This window comes from Lutjanus erythropterus, chromosome 23, assembly GCF_056507025.1.
Source record: "Lutjanus erythropterus isolate fLutEry1 chromosome 23, fLutEry1.hap2, whole genome shotgun sequence".
Taxonomy (NCBI): Eukaryota; Metazoa; Chordata; class Actinopteri; order Lutjaniformes; family Lutjanidae; genus Lutjanus; species Lutjanus erythropterus.
Window position 1 is genome coordinate 10,760,029 of NC_139339.1, and position 21,242 is coordinate 10,781,270.

Sequence of the window (21,242 nt, forward strand, 5' to 3'; positions counted from 1 at the left end):
TGGAAAAACAGTACATTAACACAACAAAAGTCGAGTAGAAGTTATTTAACTGTCCAGCTGCTTGGAGTATGAATATGCCACAGCCAATAACCAGATGACCAGATGTGGCTGTGGTTGCTGAGTTTGCTGTTTGACCAAGCTGTAACCACGGAAAATACCCGCTGCCTCGCCATCTCTGGATGGAGATGCACTGCAGTTCCACTCTTGGCTGTTGTCACCCCAACACCATGACATCATCTATCGACATTCAGGATTATGATATGTTTTTTTTAGTTAACCACACAGCTCTTCATCATTCCCTTGTTGATTGGCTGTAGGAAGAACCAGGATGTCTATGGATGGAGGTGATTCATTCCCCACACACTGTTTACCTTCCTCAATCGTACTATTATTAAATTTCTGTGCTTCACTGAAAGGGAATCTACTGCCAAGGGTGTGGAGGTTACTCAACGAGGAACAGCGCTGGAGCTGCCAAAGTCTTTTATCACCTCCCCGGTAACAGTTTAGACATGTCTGGGATACAGTGGGCTGCTCGTCGTGTTCAACTCTTTACCTCACACCTGTAACTCAGACGACACCGTGGCAGGTTTGCTTCACCTCCTTGAGACATTGAGCAAGACAAGCTTGTCTTGTTTGAGCCGGAGAGGAGTTGTAGGGAGGTTTGGAAAGTGAACGACATAGCTGGTATCTTTCTGACCTTGTGCTGGCGCAAGATGCTGCAGAAGCAGGCCAAGGTCTTGTCTACTTTGCACTGTGGAAGTCATAAACATGGATTTTTGGGGCGGCCAAGTTACTCTCTGTGATATTGGCTTGGCGCTCTACTTTGGCAGTCTAAATACTAACTTTCCCTTGTGAACTATTTCTATAACATCTTCATCCTGTGGTCAGCATAAAGAAATGGGATGTTTCTGTTTATGTAGCCTAGTTATTGCAAGGCCTCATTGCTTTAGGTTGAGTAAAGTGCTGCATATTGTTCATGTTTTGACATTCAGCATGTGTCATGGTATTTCTTAAAGTAGTAGATGAAAAGGTTGCCCTGAAATGCAAATTGTGTAGTGCTAGATGTTATATAATGAAATGTATATGCTTAGAGGCAGAATGAGTAGGATTGTCCTAAAAAACAATGTATAGACGTGAACAAAAATAATCCCATCACTTATGACCCACTAGAAATGTGTAGCGGTGTCTGTATCTGCAGAGACCAAGCTCTCTGCCAAGACTTTCTTATTTTGCTGTGCTGCAGATGTTTCTGGGCATCAACCTTTGGGCAGTGGATGTGTAGCCCCCGCCATTATCAGCATGCTGGGTGTGAGGGTGGGACTATAAAAGCGTAGCAACCAGATGTCAGATTTTTAGCATGCATCTAAGAGGAACTTATGAAAATGGTGGACACAGGTGATTGGTGAGCATTGAAGGAGAGGATGGGGATGCAGTTCAACACAAAGGTGGCCTTTTTCTGTTAGACAGGTAGGTGTCACAGTCAGCTGAAGCCCCTTTTACACTGAAAAAAAAACACTAACATCTGATCAGCTGGGATGCGCACTTGACACCCACTTGGACACGTCCAGATTTTTTCTGATCAACACATTTACTATAATTTTTCACAATTGAAGTCCAGAGTTATTTTGTTATTTAAGCTTTTATTATGAAGCAGCAAATGAGGAAATGTTGGGTTTTCAGCAGCGGTTACTTAACAACACCCCTATCCAGCTGACAGTAAATATGAAGCAGTAAAATAAGGCAGCGTACACGTACATACACACAGGCGAGAAATTAAACCTCAAACCACAGAAATTCAGTAAGAAGTTACAAAAGTACTGAGAGCTGAACACACAGAGACTTTTCAAGACTTTGTCTCTGCTCTCAACCAGAGTTGAATTTCATCTTTCCCATGCACATCAGAAAAAAACAAAAAAAAAGCCCACATATTCAAGCTACTTCTGGTGTAAAAATGGTATTAGTTAGTTTTGCTGACATGTGCCTCTGGTGTCATTGAGCTGGGGAGAAGGGGCCAACTTGGAATGGTGAGTTCACAAACCATAACTGACAATCAGCTTAGTTACTAACAGTGACAAATAAGTGTCTTTAGGGTAAAGTTGTCAAAAGTAGTACTTTGACGTGTTTAAAACAGGGGTGTAATGATGTATTGATACGGATTGTTATATCGATTTGAGGTTCTGCAATCCAATATTATCGGTGCAAAGTGAAAATATTGATCTATATCATCGTCTTTAAGATACACCTTCATAATTCAGTTTCTTTTTGTGAGTTGACATATATAAATTAATGTGTTAAAAGGACGTGTGATATTGTCTGTTGTTGATTGCAGAACCCTCAGTGATATCGGCAAATATCATATTGTTGTCCAAAGAATCAATTTCAGTATCTTGATGAAACTACCAAAGCTATAAAATAATGGTGTAAGTGCTCATTCAGTATCTTAAGTGATGGCTTTACTGTCATGCCTGAAGTTTGGCTTGCAGCATCAAAACAAGACAGCGTTCACTGACTTTTTCTGTACCATCACTGTGTGTAGGTTTATAAGTAATTACCACATTCTATGGTCTGTTATATAGGGAATAAAAGACTGCTGCTATGAATAAGCCCGTTGCCATGGACACATATTAATAGACTCTGGAAGACTTGGTGGAGGCAATAAAATCAAATTTGAAACAATATTTTGTGTCAAATTATTATTCTTTTTTTAGTAAGTTGCCATGTAATTAGTAGGATAATGTACAATGTGTGGGTCATTATTGGAAATAAACCCTGACAGCAAAAATGCTGTGAATCATCCTGCTCATTACATGGCTACTTATTTTTTAAAAAGATCAATAATTTGACACAAAATATTGATTTAAAAAATGATTTTATTGCTTCTGCTATGTCCTCCAGAGTCTATGATTAGAACTGTCCATAGCAACAGTAACTAGTTTGTGCACTTAGGACTTTTTTCTGTTCGCCATCGTATCTCTGTTTATTCTAGTATTTTGTCGAAGTTTAAATGACATGACATGACAACTCTACGGAAGGATACAGATATATGTTGTGTGTAGACAAAGGGTCTCACTCTGTGAGTCACATGAATGTATCTCTGCATTTTTTTGCCACTGTGAGCAGCATTGTCATGAGCTTGTCACCCTGCCAAATACCCATAGAGACAAAATGCCATCCTATAGCCTTTAGCCTGGAGGGATAAACTTAAGCCAAACTTGCCTTCCCTTCTTCCAGCTCAGTTTCCAAGCGTGACCAAAAGGACTAGGCAGTGAGGTGTAAGGTCAGTAGGACTTAGACAGGAAGTAAACAATTATGGCAGTTCCTTGTCATTGGCAAGATATAGCCTTGGACACTTCCAGGAGGCAGATATTCATCCATATTGTGGCCTTGTTATCGCACAACGAATGTACCCAAGCAACCAGACTTTTCAAAACACTGTACACTAAGCTTTCGTGTAAGTTAGTTTGGTGGAAAACCCAGGGGGGACTCACAGGGCTAATTATAGGAGTCAGGTTTCAGGTTGGAAAGTCCATTTCTGGTGTTTTTTATGGAGGAGAAAGGGAGCAGTAAGAGGGTGTGGTGGCATCTTATGTGGTTTACCCTCCTCAAGCCCTCCAGGCTCGTGTGAGTGCAGCCCTTTCTCTGTGATAATAAATCGAGATGGGAGGGGTCGTGGTCACTGGTTCTAGTTTCGCTCTCTGAAGTTATTCTATTTTTTGTGGGCTCCAGCTGTGCCTTTCAAATCTCATGTATTTTATTTACTGGTTTTATATGTAGCATTTCCTCAACCTGCCCTCGCGTGACTTGCAAAGATCCCTGTTTCTTATCTCAATTAAACAAAAGGGAGTTAATGTTACACTCTTAGAAATAAAGGTGCCAACAAGAACCATAAAGGTGTCTTTGACTTGTTCACATGGTAGAACCCTTTCTTGGTTCCTTGTGGATCCTTTTGTAAAGATTCCACCCAGAGAGTTCTACGTAGAATCCAACATAAAGGTTCATGCCTAGAACTATCTGTCAAAGGTTTAATTTAAACCCCCCTATGAGAAGTTCTACAGAAAACCCTTCTATGGTGTAATGATTCCTCCAAGAACTTTTTTAGGGTGCTAACAAGAACCCACCCAGGGGGTTCTACAGAGGACCTTTTAATGTTCCAAGGTTTTTATCTAGACACCACACAGGAGTTTTGACTGAGAATTTTATTATATCCCAACGGTTTTATCTAGAACACATGCAGGATGATTTTATAGTCCAAGGGTTTTATCTAGAACCCACCCAGGGGGTTCTATGGTACAAAAGAGTTCTTCGATGATTTCAACAATCCTCATTGGATGAAAAGGGTTCTTATTTGAACTTTTAGTCTTGCTGAGGACCCTTGATGGACCCTTTCTTAAATAAGGGTTCTTCAGAAGCAGATTGTTGTGGGTATAACCACAGCCGGTCAGGGAGATCCCTTTTGGAACCCTTATCTCTAATAGTGTATGTGTAGTGTAGTGTAACAGTGTATGTTGTTATGCATGCTTTGGGTTTCACAGTTTAGTTACATGCAAAGAGCTGTGCAGGTTCAGCACAGAGTTGGCATGAAGATCAGAATTTACATTGTTGATTTAAGTGGAGAAAGACAAATTCTGATATTGGCCAATAGGGCAGTAAAGGGAAAAGGGTAAACATCTCCAGTCGGAGGAATGCTCGTACTCCCTGACAGCTTTTTTTTTTTTTTTTTTTTTTATCAGCAACAAGTGGCTTACACACACAGTCACGCACACACACCGGCAGCACTGAACAAATCATAGTAATGCCACTTTAATCCAGAGTAGAGCAGAGCCGTACCCATCTGCTGTGGCTAACCGTCTGGGGTTGTGGAACAGGCAGTAGATTACTGCCGATCAGGGGGGATTAAGAGATGACACGCATTGTGACGATGGTCTCTGTTTGCATGCAAATCACTTGCGTCTTTAAAGACATTGAGAACGGCCCATTTGTTGGTTGAGGGGATTACGCTTGAAAGACACCTCAGCACAAGTCTGGACTGTCATGGTTCACTATCAGACACATTCGAATGACCTTTTTTTGTCATTGTTGGGCCAGATATGGAGATGTATAGTGCAATACATAAACAAAAACACTTGAATATTGAGTTTGACATGTCTTGTAAATAACTGAATAACTCTGCAAGTTGGGTAAAATAATGAGCTTCCCCAACAGATTTGAAGGGTATTTCTGTGCACTAAGGCTGCAAGTAAGGATTATTGTCATTAGCTGTTTGCCAAAATGCCAAGAGGTTGCATTAAAATTGTTCAGGCACAAATTATTTTGGCCATTAAATAATGGCTACAATTATTAGCATCTACCCTTGTCAATTTGGCTAAAATCTGGAGGAAATAAAACATTTTTTTTTGCCGTCAGACAGTTTTTATTTTATGTTTTCTTCTGCACTATCTACTGTAAAGGCAGATTTCTGGAGATGCCAAGTTAGCTGTAGAACACCAGCATGATTTGTCTAAAAGTGAAACCCAGGATGATTTTAGTTGTGTTAATGAAGAGTTTTGCCCAAATCACATGCCTTCCTTTCAGCCAAAATAAAAATCAAATTATTTTAAGACCAAAAACATGTGAAACTTAATTATATCATAAGTGAACTGGCATGACTTCTGAGGCTCTTTTGGCAAAAAAAAATAAGATTTCTCTATAGAGCGTGACAGCAAGTCACCTATTAAGACATGCTATTCTTGTTTCACAACCCTTGATCTATAGACATAATGCAGATAGGAAATCTAAGGGGATGCTAATTGTGTTTGTGTTGTTTACCATTCCTGCCCCCCCAGCATCACATAAGCATGCAGCTGACCTCATCAGATCCTTGCTAATGTGATAGAGCGTCTGGCAGATTTGCTGTGACAAACAAGATTTCCCACAGTAAAATCACTGCTTAGCCTCTTAAAATCAAACATCCTTTTCTGTCTACACTATCTTCACTTAGATATTGTCAGAGGAGTTTCATAATTCCCTAAATCAGTCCGTCTCCCTGTCTCTCCCCCACTCTCCTTGCTTGGTTGGGAAAGAAATGTCTCTTCCATCTTATCAGTCGCCGCACCCTCGCCCTTTCTCCCTCAAAAGGAAGTTGCCTCCATGCATGGCTCTCTCTTGATGTTATTTTCAGGGAATGGTTTGTCGTCTGCCGCAGATAGCAGGCTTAGATTATTTTCTGTCCTCGGTCAAGATTGCCTGGTGCAGAACTTGACATGCAATTAGCGAGGTCTTGTGACAAGCAGTGCTCATTGTCGCTGGAGAGCCTGTCTAGAAATGTTTCACAGATTGATTGAATCAAGCGGTGGGCTCAGAGTTCACGTGGAAACTGTTTACTTTGTGGCAGCAGTTTCTTCAGTCAGGAGGGAAGAGATAGAAAAATGCTTTTCCTCGAGGCCTTTTGGTTCCAGAAGTTCCAACATGTTTTGCTCTTGTTATGTGCCTATAGATGTGCTCACCTGGCTGCAGTGAATGCTCTGCCTCAGGGAGGTCAAAAGGCAAAAGTAGAGCTGAAGGGCTGCAATAGACCGTTGTGTGTACTGGGATTTTGGGACCACAGTTATGGATGACTCAGCTTAGCACCACGAATAGCTGCTAATTACTGCAAGGCTGATTTTATCTGTACATAAATGCAAGGACATTCTGTCTTTCTGTGTGACAGTTAAGCAATATTACACAAGAGGGTGTGCGCTAATGTCATTTTTAGCACAACGGTGATGCAGTCAGGACCAAATCGCTTGTGCCTTTTATAGCTCTATGCATTATAAAGGCGAGGTTCCCAATTTTTTTTTCTTTACAAGATAGAAAATTTACTGGGGACCCTCTCAACTTAGCCTAGTTTTTACACTTCAAATATAAACAATACAAGAGAAATGTGTATGAAAATATTAGACATGTATTAAAAATATCTGCACCATGTCAACATAAAAACACATAAACATGCATGCATAAAATAAAATCCAAATTTTGATTATTTTAAATGATACACAATGAAAAATATATAATATAAAAATTAGAAAATATTAAATAGGCCTAATAAAATGCATTAAAAGGACAACAATAGGCCTAATAGTTTGTGTCCAATCTAAAAATAAATGCAGGTTATAATGAAACATTTTGTAAAAAAGAAAACATGATAAATTAAATGAATGAATCTGTGTGTCACATCTGTTTAAGAACCACTGGCATGAAGTATACACTGTGTAATTATCTACATAGTACAGAGCTGAATGTACCATTTTGCAGGAAGTGATACAACATGTGGGCAGATGAATATCAAACTTTGATTTGAATGGTGCTGTGTTGGCCAGTTGAACACATGCAATGCAAGTGCACATTCCTGGTGGATTACTTTCTAACAAGATCATCAGGTAGATTGTCATGACGAAAGATGAAATGATTAAATCCTTCCTTGTAATACAGTGTAAACCACTTACTGTGATCATCATGATTATAGCGATGAACCGCTTAAATGAATGAAAAGGCTTGGAACAGAATCATTCCTACATAAAGGCTGTTTAAATAATTTGCTTACAGTAACAAAGTTGTCCTCTTTCTGTGTTTATTTTAGTTCTTTTCATGCATGACAGCATATGGAAAACAATTTTAAAACCACGGTGATTCTATTTCTCTTTTACTTTCCTCCCATGAATCTTTGCCTTGTGGTAACTCAGTGAAAAACTCTTTAAAGTTTATGACAAACTGTTGAAAGCAAGCGAACGAGCTGCAGCAGTGAAATTACAGTAAGCTATATTTTATTTGAATTATACACAGTGCAGTTATTTAACTTGTACAATAATTAGGAAAGTGTTTGCTAAGATTGTCAAAAGTGTCAATACTTCAAAACCTCTTCAATACCATGTTTAAATTGACACAATAAACATTAAGTACAGTACTGAAATCACCAAAACTAAAAGTGCTCATTCAAGACCTCAGTTAGTTCACTCTTTATTGTCTTGTCTGAAATTTGGCTTTGGGCAAAACCAGACAGTGTATATACATGTTACATTGTCACTTAAAGCTTGTGAAAACACTGAGAACTATGTTATTAGGATCTTTTGGGCGGATCTTTAACGTGGCTTGGTGATGTGCGGGAGCCACGGTCCACATACCTTTAGCAACTCCCTCAGTCAGTCAGCCCAGGAGTTCACTTCAGCTCACTTCAGGTCCAACAACCCAACACAGAAGAAAAAAAAATACCATCCTGTCACCGTCCTCGGGCTCTGGTGGCTCTAACATGCCTGGACATGTCCTAATTTTGTATACTTGGTGTGTTTTTCAATCATTCAAATTTGGCTGTTCTGTGGTTTGATAAACTCAGAACACACATTTATTGTTGTTTTACAATATCTTTCAAATTCTGGTACAACCTGGTGTGTTTGAAGCACACTGAGGCCTTTCTGTCTTTCCCTCCCCACTCTCTTTCATGTGTTTATATACATGAACAAACACACACTTCCCTCTTGAGGGGGCTGGGATGTCATCTGTGATTGCCCCCCTCTGAACCATCATCAACACAGCCACCATGCACACATGACAAACATCCAATTTCCAAAGTGATAGACCATGTTGAAATCTAATTAAACAGGAGAAATCTAGCATGAAAACCAGGCTGTTAATAAACACGGTATCTCATCCATTATTTACGGCAAAATTAAGTCCAAAGAACGCTAGCTCATTTCTTTGCCACGGGAAAACCTCGGAAAGAGCCACCCATGCTTTAAGAATAATAGTCGCTCCAAAAACGGGCGCTGATTGTAGAGATTTGCCAGAAGTGTGGAGGCACAGTCGCTGCTGCGGAGACAAGGAGCAATGCCAGAATAAAAAACAATTTTCTTTTTCTGGTACATGAGCTAAATTGCTCGCAGAAAACACCACTCGGTAGAATTATTACCGTTGGGGGCGTAAGAATGGCGCTCTGTGACAGCGGATAATGAAGCTCAGAGTTCAAGTCGTGGGCTTGCAGAACTTTTATTTTGATTAAGCAAAAATTCATCTGGTTTCAATTTTGAACTGACTGGGTATTTCTTCTTTTTCTTTCAAGTAAAGAGCGAGTGCCCCGACTGGAAACAAAAGAGAGGCCAGTGTGGTTTTTTTTGACATGGCGAGCGTGTGTTTTTTTGCAAGGGGGTGGGGGGGTGGGGTGGTGGTAATTCAGCTGATTCCTTCATGCCACTGTGGCAGAGGCTGTATGTATTGTAGGGCGGGTTGCCATGGCAACAGCTGCGGAGTAAGGAAATCTTTCTTTCCTCCTCCTCACCCCCCCCCCCCTTCCTCCTCCTTCTCTTCTCACTTTCTGTCCAGTACCTTGTCAAATTTCTGCCTCTCTTCTCCCTCCCTCTCTCCGACTTGTACAGACATGGTTTGCAGAGTTTTTGGGTGGGGAATGTTCAGGTATGCGTCCACACACACACACACATACACACACACACATAATCTGTCTGTGTGCTGCTGGTGGAGCAGACTTTAGGGAACAATGAGTCTCAAAAAGAGACTTTCCTTCAAGCGGACCTGGAACTTCAACACTGTAAGTAAACTGTGGTTTGCCGAGCGTGCCTCCTCTTCTTCCTCCTCTGCGTGAAGCCGGGGAGACTCCTTTTGTTCACTCAGCTGTTTTTCTCATTAATCTCCCCTTCTTTGTCGCTTTCCCATTCAGAACAGCTGTTTGAAGCGGCGGGGACTCGTGGTTTGTTTGTTTGCGGGGGGCTAGAATCAGCCTTGACTTGTGTAAAAAGTTTAGAAAAGGCTTTTTTTCATCTGAAAAGTGTTGAAGAAAGTACATTTCAACCCAGTTTCTGAAGGAAGGAACACGTCTAAACAAGCCCAAAAGATAAAAGAAGTCTCTTTTAAAGGATGTGAAACACTCTGTGAGAGGTGTTAATGGGTGACATTAAAGTTTGTGTGAATGCAGTTTATCCTTCAACTGATTTTGATGAAAAGCGTGTTTTTGTCGCGGTGGCTCACTTCAGATCACACACATAAATCTTGTCGTGGTGTGCTCATCTACGTTCCTTCAGCATGTGGTGTCTCGGGATGCCAGACTGTACGGCGTGGGGGCTGTACCACAGCAAAGCCGGAGGAGCGTTTTCCAACTGGAGAGCCAAATCCTGCTCTGCGCTCAGAGCCAGGGTACTCGCTGTGACTTGAATTGTGATTTTTGTCCATTTGGTTTGATAACAAACCTCACATGGACACAGCTTTCAGAGGGATTCCAGCTGGGAAATGAGAACGCTGCAATTCAGCCGTTACATTAAAAGGATCAAAGAGGAGCCCGTAGTGCTGTAGAGCCACCCATGGAGGACTGGCTCATCACCAGAGGTGTCAACAGAGGAAGGGAGTGTGTGGACAAGAGGTGACAGTGTGCCTGGGTCACCACTTCAGTCTCATTGTAGTGGAGCTGAGGGCAAGGAAGCAGTAACGAGTTGTGAAACATAGTGGTGTGTGGTCTAACCCCTGCAGCCTCATACATACAAACATACACACACACACACACAACCTTGTTTATATTTGCCATTCTGGAGCTGTGCTACAGAAACTTCTTGTCTTAAGTCTTTAATCAAGATATGAAGAGTCTGGCAATTTTGTATTACTGGAGCAAATCCTAACTAACTTTAAGAATCCCTTCTTATCTTACTTCATCCTATCTTATCTCAAGTTTGGAAATCCCAAGTACTCAATCCAACATCACTTATAAACTTTTATATCTGTTGCCTAGCAACCAGCACCACTTTTCTCATTTTCCATGGCTTAAAAACTTTGTAAGTGAAACATGCATTTAAACATGCAAAGAATGGAGGATAAACAATGACCAACACTGTCTCCTACGTATTGAGCAAAACCTACCATTAGCTATTTCTACTGTCAGCGAACGCTACCCTGAGCTAATGTTAGCTAGTTAGTAAGTTAGCTGCTACTACAGGTGTAAACATGACTGATAGGACAACTTAACATTCATCCTAAATTTAGGAGAGTTTATTTAAGATTTCAGGAAGTTAGGATGCTGTGTAATATGTTTTTCCTCTCTTCAGTTAGGATAGGAATATTAATTTAGGAACTATTCATTTGCAATTACTATTTTCCTAAATCAGTTGAGACAGGATCTACAAGTCAGCAAGTTTCTATAATATGGTTTCTGTCAGCTTTTACATGAACAGGTAATCTTGGGCTCAGGGAACTTGAGGTGAGTATTTTTCACAATTTTCGGTCATTTTATAGAGCAAACTATTATTTGAAAAAAAAAATCAATCGACAATGAAAATAGGGCTGCAAATAACAATTACTTTAATTCTCAGTTAATCTGCAGATTATTTTCATGATTAATAGATTAATTATTTGCTCTATGAAATGTCACAATTTTCCTGAGCCCAAAGTGACGTCTTCAGATACCTTATTTTGTCAAACCAACAAACCAAAACCAGAAGACTCTTCATTTACCATCATAAGTGACAAAGAAAAGAAGCATATATTTAATATTTTTGCTTGAAAAAAGACTGAAACGACTCATTGATTATCAAAATAGCTGTGAGCTCATTTTCTTTTGATTGACTAATCAACTTATTATTGCAGCTCGGTCAGCAGGTATGAAATACAATGAACACACAGAATAAAATAAAGCCGTGTAGAGCTAAGTAGTTAATAACCAGCCCTTCCTTTTCAGTATTATTTGGGAACACAAGTAGAAGTAAATTATGTGTCACAGTTGGTCAGACTAGTTTCACAGTTTCTCAACACTGCCGTTCACTTAGACGTTTCAGCCTTCTGAGGAAACCTATGACATAAATTTGTCATCAACATTATTCTCCTTGACACGAACATGGTTGAAAAGATGAGATAATACATCTACTGTGTGTGTAAAGAGGGTATTCATCAGTATTTATTGCACTACTCCCACTCTCATCAGATGTCTGTGAGTTGCACCCTTCACAAGAAGTGGATGTCGATCATATGTGTCACCACAGAATTAAAACTTCCCCATTATGTACATTTTAAAAGTTCTGTTGACTCCAAAAGTATGGATAGTTGTGAAAACACCAATTCACCGTTTCAGAGTTTCAGCCTGGAGATCTTTTGTTTGTCTAAAACCCACATTGACGTCACATTGTGTGATGTCTGTCTTGTGCTTTAAAGTGAACCACAGTCACAACACTGTATATATTTAAGTCTTGAGGTTTAGCTGCTTTTAGACCCAAAAGGACAGACAGATGGAGTGGGTGTTCTCTCTCTTTTCTCTCTCTTCTGTTTCGGCTTCATGTTGGTCTTCGTCTTTTACCCACCCATGATTACTGTACACATGCTAACCACCACAGAGGGGCTGGCTTTTGGGTGTTGACTACACGGGCTTGGACTCAGCAGCAGCAGCAGAGTTGTAAAGAGACTGTGACAGACAATTAGTGGTTCGGCGGTCTGTGTCTGATTGAGCTTTTACATGTGGTCACTCCCAAAATGGAACGAAGCGTCACGTCAGCAGCACATGACCGCGGTTACATCCCCTGCCCTCAGACGACCAGTAGCACCAACAAAAACTACAAAGAATGGGCTGGTCCACGATATGTCTGGGCTTGTTCTACGTCTGATTGATCAAGCTGAAGACTGTTAATTAAATCAGAACTCACGGCCAATTAATAATGATACTATGATTAAAATAAGACAGGATGCATTAAATTGTCTGATTTATGTTTCACGTTCAAAAATAGCTTCATCTGGCTGCAACATTTTTTTTGTTAAAGGGATAGTTTGGATTAGTGCGACTGCTATAGTAGATGGCGGACGGCACGCCCCCAGTTTGACGAAGCAGAGAGGGGCACCGGTGCAGAAACTAAGCAGTGAAACTTATTTCAGCCACCTAATAAAAGTCCACCTAAAAAAATCAGTATCAGTCTAAAGTCTATGCTGTATTTAGAATGTCTTCACCGCTTTACCTTGCCATCAGACAGTTTTTTCTGGCAGGAAACTGCTGTTAAATAAGCCAAATATTGCTCTCTCTCTCTCCAAACTCCATAGGCAAAATCAGCGATTTCATCTTGCAGAACATGGGAGTTGCTCGTCATCACACAATAACTCAAACAAACTAACACACTGATGCCAGGGGTAGACCAGCAACCTGTGTGTTCTGTGAGGCAGAATTACTGATTTTGTCTATGGAGACTTGCTGGTTTTTGGAGAAGGCGATATTTGGCTTTTGTCTGATGCAAAGTAAAGCCATGAAAATATTCTTAATATACTGTATATGCCAGCTAAAACCAAATATCCAAATACCCTTTGGTGAAATCAGTAATTTTACCTCACGTAACACAGGGGTTGCAGATCTACAGTTGCCTCAATTTGTTAGTTTGTTCATGTTATTGTGTGACTTTGGTGTTTTGAAAAGATGGTCTGGATTCACCGAAGTCATGCAATAACACAAAGGATCTTAGGTGGATCTTTTTAAGTGGCTAAAATACCTTCTGTTGCTGACCCTGTCCACAGTAGTACATCACTTAGCTTCTGTGCTGGTGACCCCTCTCTGCTCTCTGGTGGTACATCTCATACAACTCTACACGAAATATTCCGAACTGTCCCTGAAATTTTCATTGTTCTGTAATATTGCAGATCTGCAGTCTAATATTATGCAATTCCACAAAAGCACAAACTGTATGTACTGCTCACACCAAGGCAGCAGCCTGGCAGTAAGAGCCTTGTGTCGACGTATTATCAGCCTTGAATATTCACACTTTGAAGTGGCGGCTCAGAAAACACTCTCCTGGAAATAGTCTCCCCTTTTCAGATGAATCCTCCAACGCACCGATTTTTCGAGTGTTCTTGGACCAAGCCCCAAGATGCGCCTCTCATATCCTCCCCTGCATTTAAATATATTTGCGACAACAGCCTCACAATTTGGGCTTTAAATCTCTTTTTATTAGCTTAACCAAAATTATGCTAACTGGTTTTACAGAAGCCCGATGCTGAGGCAGTAATTTAAAACTGAAGTATTGCCAAGCAAATATTTGTTGATCATAAGATCAGTCACATGTGCTGTTTTATTTAGCATTATCCCTTGGTTATAATTACAACCAATTATGGAAAGTTGTTACTGTGAAATTTCCACGCCCTCCGGGGGGTGCTTGCACTGTTTGCCTTTTATTCAGGGACATCTACACACACATAAACCTACTCGGTCCTCAAATTAGCAAGTGAAAAGAGGAGCATTACGGCCAGTGATGGCCTCTCAAGCAGCGCTGCCTTGATGAGCTCTGATCTTTGTGACTGCAGTTAGCAGGAATGCACACATTCAGGGGCTGTGAGGATCATATAAAATGAGGGGTGGGTCCTGCTGTGGAGGTGTGAACAGCTGTGAGTGTGTGTGTGCGCGCAAAGGCCAGGGGTCCACCCACTTACAAATTAATGGTGTTGTGTAAAGGACCCAGGATCCAGCCCATTTCCAGCACAAACCACAAAGACACACATACACACACCTCAGAGTGACTGGTGGGATGCCTGAAGAGACACTGCTATCGTCAGTCTCTTGTCTCAGCACAGGAGGTCATGAGGGCAGCCTCTCACTCATGTCTCTCTTTGTTCTCTTTCAGTCTGCTGCTTCCTCAGATGGTGGTGAGTACTATTCATTTATTTCTACTTAAAAAACACAATTTTCTAAAAATCTAAACATGATAATTTTATATTAAGTGTAGAAAAAGCTCTTAAAGTGAATTTGATTAACCCGATTTTTGCGCTTTTTCTTAATGATCTCTTTCTACTAACATGAAATGAATGAAACATTTTGATCTTGTCAACTCTGTCCAGCCTGCAATTTTTACTCCCAATTTTCTGCTATACACCCAAACACAGAACTTTGTAGCTGCTCAATAAAACGCTCTAATAAAAAGACTTAAGCGAGGATGATGTATTCACTGTAGGCAGCATGCCTCATTAACAAAGGATGTTTGTCGAGCGTGTTTTGGGTTACAGTCGGGGTTATAGTGTGCGTGCTGTCTGGTCTTCCCCTTTCATAGCAGTTTTAATAACGTTTGCTAACAGGCTGACCGAGGCTGCGGTGGGGGAGTGCAGCTTCGCTCCTTTCACTTGTGGATGTGGATCAGACATGCTTGCCTGTTTGCTTTCTAAAGCCATCTCATTAAGCGAGCTGCACACAATATGGCAAACACGGAGGCCAAAGCCTCGGTCCTAATACATTAAACCAAGTCCAAACAAGTGGCTTGTCAGCAAAGTTCCAGTGACACGGGAGAAAGCGGTCATTTGGACTTATAGTACAAAAGAAAATTTTACAGAATGTCATCCGTAACATAAAGCCTCTGACACATCTACTGATTCAACTGCACTAATTGCTAAGAAACTAGCATATACTGTAGATTTTCAAAGGTCATGCAAAGGCCACTGTAGTCAGAGTCTCAAATACCTCACTGTAAGGCTGTCAGTGAAGTCATGTACTATTTACAGTGCTTTTATTTCACAATGCTCACAGCTGAACTACACCTATTTGTAAATCCACCCTAATTCCTATGCAGGCGTATTGTCATGGTGAGGATATGCTGTTCTGTACCTGGCTTAGCAAACATTTCTGTTTCCAGTAGCAAAGATACACTCTGTTGAAGGGATAAGATTATTTAATGTGGGGTCGATCAGTTAGTGTATTAACTACAGTAGATGCTCATAAACATGCTATGAGTAAGAATCAGAAAAAATATAAAAATTAAATTAAATTTTCTTTTTTAAAACTACTTCATAACAGTAAACTGAATGTCTTTGGGTTGTAGGTAACACAAGACATTTGAGGACATCATCTTTGGGAAGCACTGAGCAACATTTTTCACAATTTTCTGTCATTTTTTAGACCAAGTCACTAATAGATTCTTCAAAAAATAAATGACAGATTAATCAACAAAGAAAATAATCGTTAGTTGCAGTCCTGCTACCAGCATGGAAGCTAGGGAATGTTTTTCTGTGGACTAAGTCAGAAGAAAAAAACATTTAATAAAACAATTTAGCCATTTTTTTTAGGTGGACCTTTTTAAGTGCCTAAAATGCTGCTGATCCTGTCCACAGACATTCATCCAGAAGTAAGGCTGGATATTGCCCAATTTTTTTTAATTGCAGTACCAATACTAATACCACGACTTCAGTACTGGTTTCTGATTTATATATTTTTTTCTATACCAAATGTGTTTTAACAAAAAGAAAATTACATTACACATTATGGTATAATTACTCACTTTAAAGGAATAATCTGCTCAAAGAATACGACCTTTACAAGGTGCTAAAGAAAAGAAACGGCGATCTCCATAGTGTTTTTCCTGCAGGCCTCTATGTCGTGTAATGTTATACAGCCAATCACCAGCATTATTTGATCTTGGTACAAGCATGCTGCATGCTCAATGACTCTGTGACGGTGATGAGATTTACACATTAGGGAATCGAAATTTGCTATCGAGCCATAAAAGTGCCATAAAACTATTGAAGATTGATACCCAGCCACATCAATAAGTACCATGCTAAACGTTAAACACGCTAAATAATCTGAACTAGCCCTTTAATACCAGTTGCCCATGCCAACCAGTTGACTCTCCTTAGAATGACAACATCTATGAATCCGTAACAAATCCCACTGTGACCCTTTTGTCTTTTTTGTTTTTACTGTGCGCTTCCTGCCTGGTTGGCCCACAGCTCTTAAGTGGCCATCTGCTGCCATGATAGCAGGTAACCGTGCAGGCCGAGGCCCCCTCTCCGGTTCCTGGATCCTCACCCGCTCTCCCTCTTTGTGCCCCTTTAATCAGCCGTGTCTCCTCTTTTGCTTTCTTCTTTTATTCTGTGCCCTCTTCTCTTCTTGCCGCCCCCCTTCTTTGCTTCTCTCCCAACAACTGAGTGACTTCTGCTGTTGGTTTTTTTTCCGGGTGCCATCAGACCTCTTAGCTCTGTGCTCCGCTCTTCCCTCATAACATGTTTTGAACTTTGACATTCTCTTATTGTGTAACATTCACCGGAGAGAGGTGTAACAAAGGGTGCAGTAAACAGCCACTAGCTGTACTTTTCAAATCCCTTGACATTTACCTTATAGTCTGCTCTGTTTTCTCTGTTTTTAATTATCTTTGGTGCTTTAATAGGGCACCTTTTGGCTCCGCGTTGTGTCTAGATGTCAAGTTCTTCCCTCCTAATTCCAACAGGATAAAGACTTTTATTAAATAGCTGACACAATATCTGTCTTTCCCTTTTCCTGCAGTTTCTTTAAACCAATGACTACTCTTAAGGAAACTGTTGAAGCTTATGTTTAAAGTTTTAGGTGTGCTAGTTGATATTAGTTAAATCAGCACTAGAACTTCAAATCAATGCTGTTCTTATGTTAAAGGGATAATTCGGATTATTTTAAATGGGGTTATATTAGGTACTTGTAGACAGATATTGTATTAGCTACAGTAGCTGGTGGTCGGCATAACCTCAGTTCAGAGAAGCAGAAAGGAGTACCAACACGGAAACTCTTTACCTCTTTACTTTGCCATCAGACAGTCCTTTCTGATGAGAAACTGTGGTTGTATGAGCCAAATTAGAGTTGGGCGACGTGTTAAAATTTTCCATTGGCGATTGGCATACACCTTCTGAATTCAAGTTTCTCTCTTTCACCAAAATAAGATGAGCTTAATTGGCTCGTTAACTCCTCAGAAAACTAGACAGAAAAACATGTAAAACTCACCAAAACTGTCTTTGTTATTCTGTCCACTCTTCCAACAATCACAAACTCTGTTTTGGTTAAAAAAAAAAAATCCTTAATACACCACATGAAAAGAGTAGAGTCTCACTCTGCAGGCTGTTTTCCTCTCACTCGTCACCCAGCTCAGAGCACTCATGGTCGGCTGAGTGGGTTTGTACTGCGCCACTGGATGAGAGCGCGGTGCAGAGCAGAGGCTGTCACTCTGCAGATTATTACATTAGTAAAATAAAATGACAAACATTGCCCTAAGAATCAGCCAAAAAAAGCAATCAGCGATGGATTCAGCCCATCGCCGATATATTCGTCCAATCGCCCAACCCTAAGCCAAATATCTCTCTCTCCAAACCCACCAAACTCCATAGGAGAAATCTGCAATTTTACCTCACAGAACACAGGACTTGCTGGTCAATCACTGCTTCAATCTGTTAGTTTGTGTTATCATGTGACTTTGGTGAATCCAAACTAACCTTTTAAAAAAAAAAACACCAAAGACACATAATTACACAAACAAACTAACAGATGAAAGCAGTGGTAAACCAACATCCTCTGTGCTCTGTGAGGTAAAAGTATTGATTTTCCCTTTGGAGTTTGGTTGGTTTGGAGAAAGTGATAATTGGCTTATATAACAGTGGTTTCTGTCAGAAAAGGCTGTCTGATGGCAGCGTGAAGGGGGTTACAATATTCTGCTTCGACCTCTTCGACCTCCATCTACTGTAGCTGAAACACTGACTATCAATAACAACCTCATAAAACCCCACATCACCAAATCCAAACTTTCCCTTTTGAAATGTGCTATTTACTGGTTTGCTTGCTCTCTTGTTTCACCAAAAACCATAGACATGCCAGTTTTTTGTGAGGTCCTTTTGAAGATGTGTACTAATACAAAAAATGTTTTGTTAATGGTTTCTTTGAGGTTTTAGAAAATTCCTAAAAAACCTCCCTCATGAATTAAATTACAGCACTTAGTTTGACTTCTCAGATATGTCAAAAGGAAGGAAAAACACAAAAATGTTAAAATCCACAAGAATATTTTAAGGTTTGAGAGGGCACACAGGAGAGTGGCTCTAATGTTCCCTCTGGCTGGAATTACCCTTCAACATCGGAGCCCTGCTCTAACCTTTGCGTTTGTCTTCCGTGTTGCAGACTATAGCGGAGTCCAGTTGCAGGGATGCTGCAGCCAGAGCAGCCTGAACAGTAATGGCAGTCTTCCAGGAGCAGGCAGCCATCGAAGCGTCCCGGAGCAGCGCGTGGCCAGCTGGGCCGCCTGCTTCGAGCGTCTCCTCCAGGATCCAGTGGGTGTGCGCTACTTCTCGGTAAGAAAAGTTTCCCAAATTGATTGAATCCTGCCAGACTTCACGAAAAGTGAAGTTAAGTAAATGTGAAGTCTCTTGGTGGTTCAGATTTAAGTTTTTACGAGTAAAACTAAGTGGGTGAGCAGTGAGGGATGTGTGCTGTTTGGCTTTTATTGATTCTGCTTATTGATTTTGTTTCTTATCGAACCCTTGTTTTGATTCATGCAGAAAAGGAAAACAAAATGATGTTGGAAGAAAAACCATTAAAAAAAATATTCTCTACAGTTTTTACACTTGTGCATTCTTGTGCTTGGTGCTTGTAATTAGTTGATTGTCCATTATGATTGCAGTTGGGGGGATCAAAAATGCTTTGTTCTCATACAATGCTGTAGTAAATGCTTTGTCATGTTAGACCACCTTCCTTCATGCATTGAATTGCCTTCAGTCACATTTTTTGTTCATGCTTTTTGTCAGCACATTTCTTAACAAATCCCAGGTTTGCATCAATTTGGTATAAGATCAAGTTCAGAAACAGGGCCCAAATTACAGAAACTCTCTAACCTAACTGTTTGGTAACCAAAATAATGAGGGTTAGGATCTAATTTATCCCATTGTGTAAAAGCAATAAATTAGCAGGCAAAACTTAGCTAGCGCTAGCTGGTGTAAAAGTGAAATTTACGACGGCTTAGTGGTTATCCTTAAATTAGGCAACCCTTTTTAAGATCTGGGCAAGTTAGGATGCTTGTGTAATACACTTTTTCCGTCTTAAGTTAGGATAGGAACATTGACTGACCCTCATTATTAACAAACAGTTAAGTTCTGTAATATGGCCCGTAGTTCTTAATGTCCAACCTTTGTGAGTCCAGGCATCTCATTTATGTTACCATCCCTCCCACATAAAAGATGTGTGTTTGTATTTAGCCCACAACACCTTCAGAAGGCTCAAACATTAAGTTCTGGCGTCCCAGAACCACCTCGCTCCTCACCTTCCCTCCACGCTGATCAGAGCTGCTCTCGCCTACACTATCCTGCGCCTACACTTACACCAATCTTGTTCACAACATTACACCCAATAATTTCTTTTCCTCACTACTGGTCTCAACAACAACAACGGCACCAGAAAGAGGACAAAATGATCACCGGTTTGAGATGATATAGAAACTCTTGCTCTGTCTGTCTCCACAGGAATTTCTCAAGAAAGAATTCAGTGAGGAGAATATCTTGTTCTGGCAGGCCTGTGAATACTTCAGTCATGTCCCTGCAACTGATAAAAAGCAGGTAAGGCCACAGTATGAAGCTAAAGATACAGTCACAGCTTTTGTTTGGTGGTTTCTTCTACTGTGATTCACTGTGATTTGGCAGATATTTGCTTAAAGGGGAGGAAATAAGTAAATAAATGAAATAAAATCGTACAATGTGTGGAAGTATGTAAAGATTTCTGAAGAAGAAGAAGGTTCTAATCTTAAGTCTTCAGATTCAGTTTTCACTCACCTGATTCCATCTGTAGGATATACATTCCTACACACCTCTTCATTCAGGATCTCAACCAAACTCTGTGCTTTTTTCATCTTATCTGCGGAGCCCCAGAGTGGCCATAGAAGAAAAAATATATATCAAGGCCACGTTTTGCTACATCGAACCCTCAAAATGCTACTGCATGCAGACAAGATACAAATTGTTCCCACCTTTTGATTCACAAATGAATCAAAATGTGTGAACGAATTGTATCTCATGCAAACAAAATAATCAAAAGGTGTGAACGAATGGTAGTTCATGCAAACAGAATAATTAGAAGGTGGGAACGAATTGCATCTCCTGCAAACAATAATTAAAAGGTAGGAATTAATTATATCTCGTGCACACAAAATAATCAAAAGGTGGGAACATATTGTACCTTGAATGCACAAATTAATCAAAAGGTGGGAATGAACTGTATCTTGTGCACATGCAATAGCATTCTGAGCGCACAATTTGACATTTTTTCTCCTTTTTTTCTTTGCAAATTGCACTGCACATAAACAGGATTTGTGTGGTTGTCTACTGTCAGAACACCAGTTGTTCAGAGGTTTATGCCCCTTCCTGACTGTGAAAGACTAAAAAGTCTTTGCAAGTTGGTGAAAAACAATTTTTATGTGTGGTTTGTCCAGTCTTTGTAAGTTTCAGCTAGTGAAGCTTAAGCTTTTTGTTTCCCTCTGGGGGAAATCTCACCACTAAAAACACATACACTCATT

At 40.3% G+C, this 21,242-nt stretch overlaps 1 protein-coding gene across 1 annotated transcript in view; it reads left to right on the plus strand.

The window, feature by feature from the left end:
- rgs12a (regulator of G protein signaling 12a) overlaps positions 1 to 21,242 on the plus strand; it is a 52,620-nt gene that overhangs the window by 13,660 nt on the left and 17,718 nt on the right. Inside the window, exons 4-6 of the mRNA XM_084712296.1 lie at positions 14,589 to 14,610; positions 18,863 to 19,032; positions 20,197 to 20,289. Of these exons, the coding sequence (XP_084568422.1) occupies positions 14,589 to 14,610; positions 18,863 to 19,032; positions 20,197 to 20,289 (285 nt within the window). The remainder of the gene's footprint in view (positions 1 to 14,588; positions 14,611 to 18,862; positions 19,033 to 20,196; positions 20,290 to 21,242) is intronic.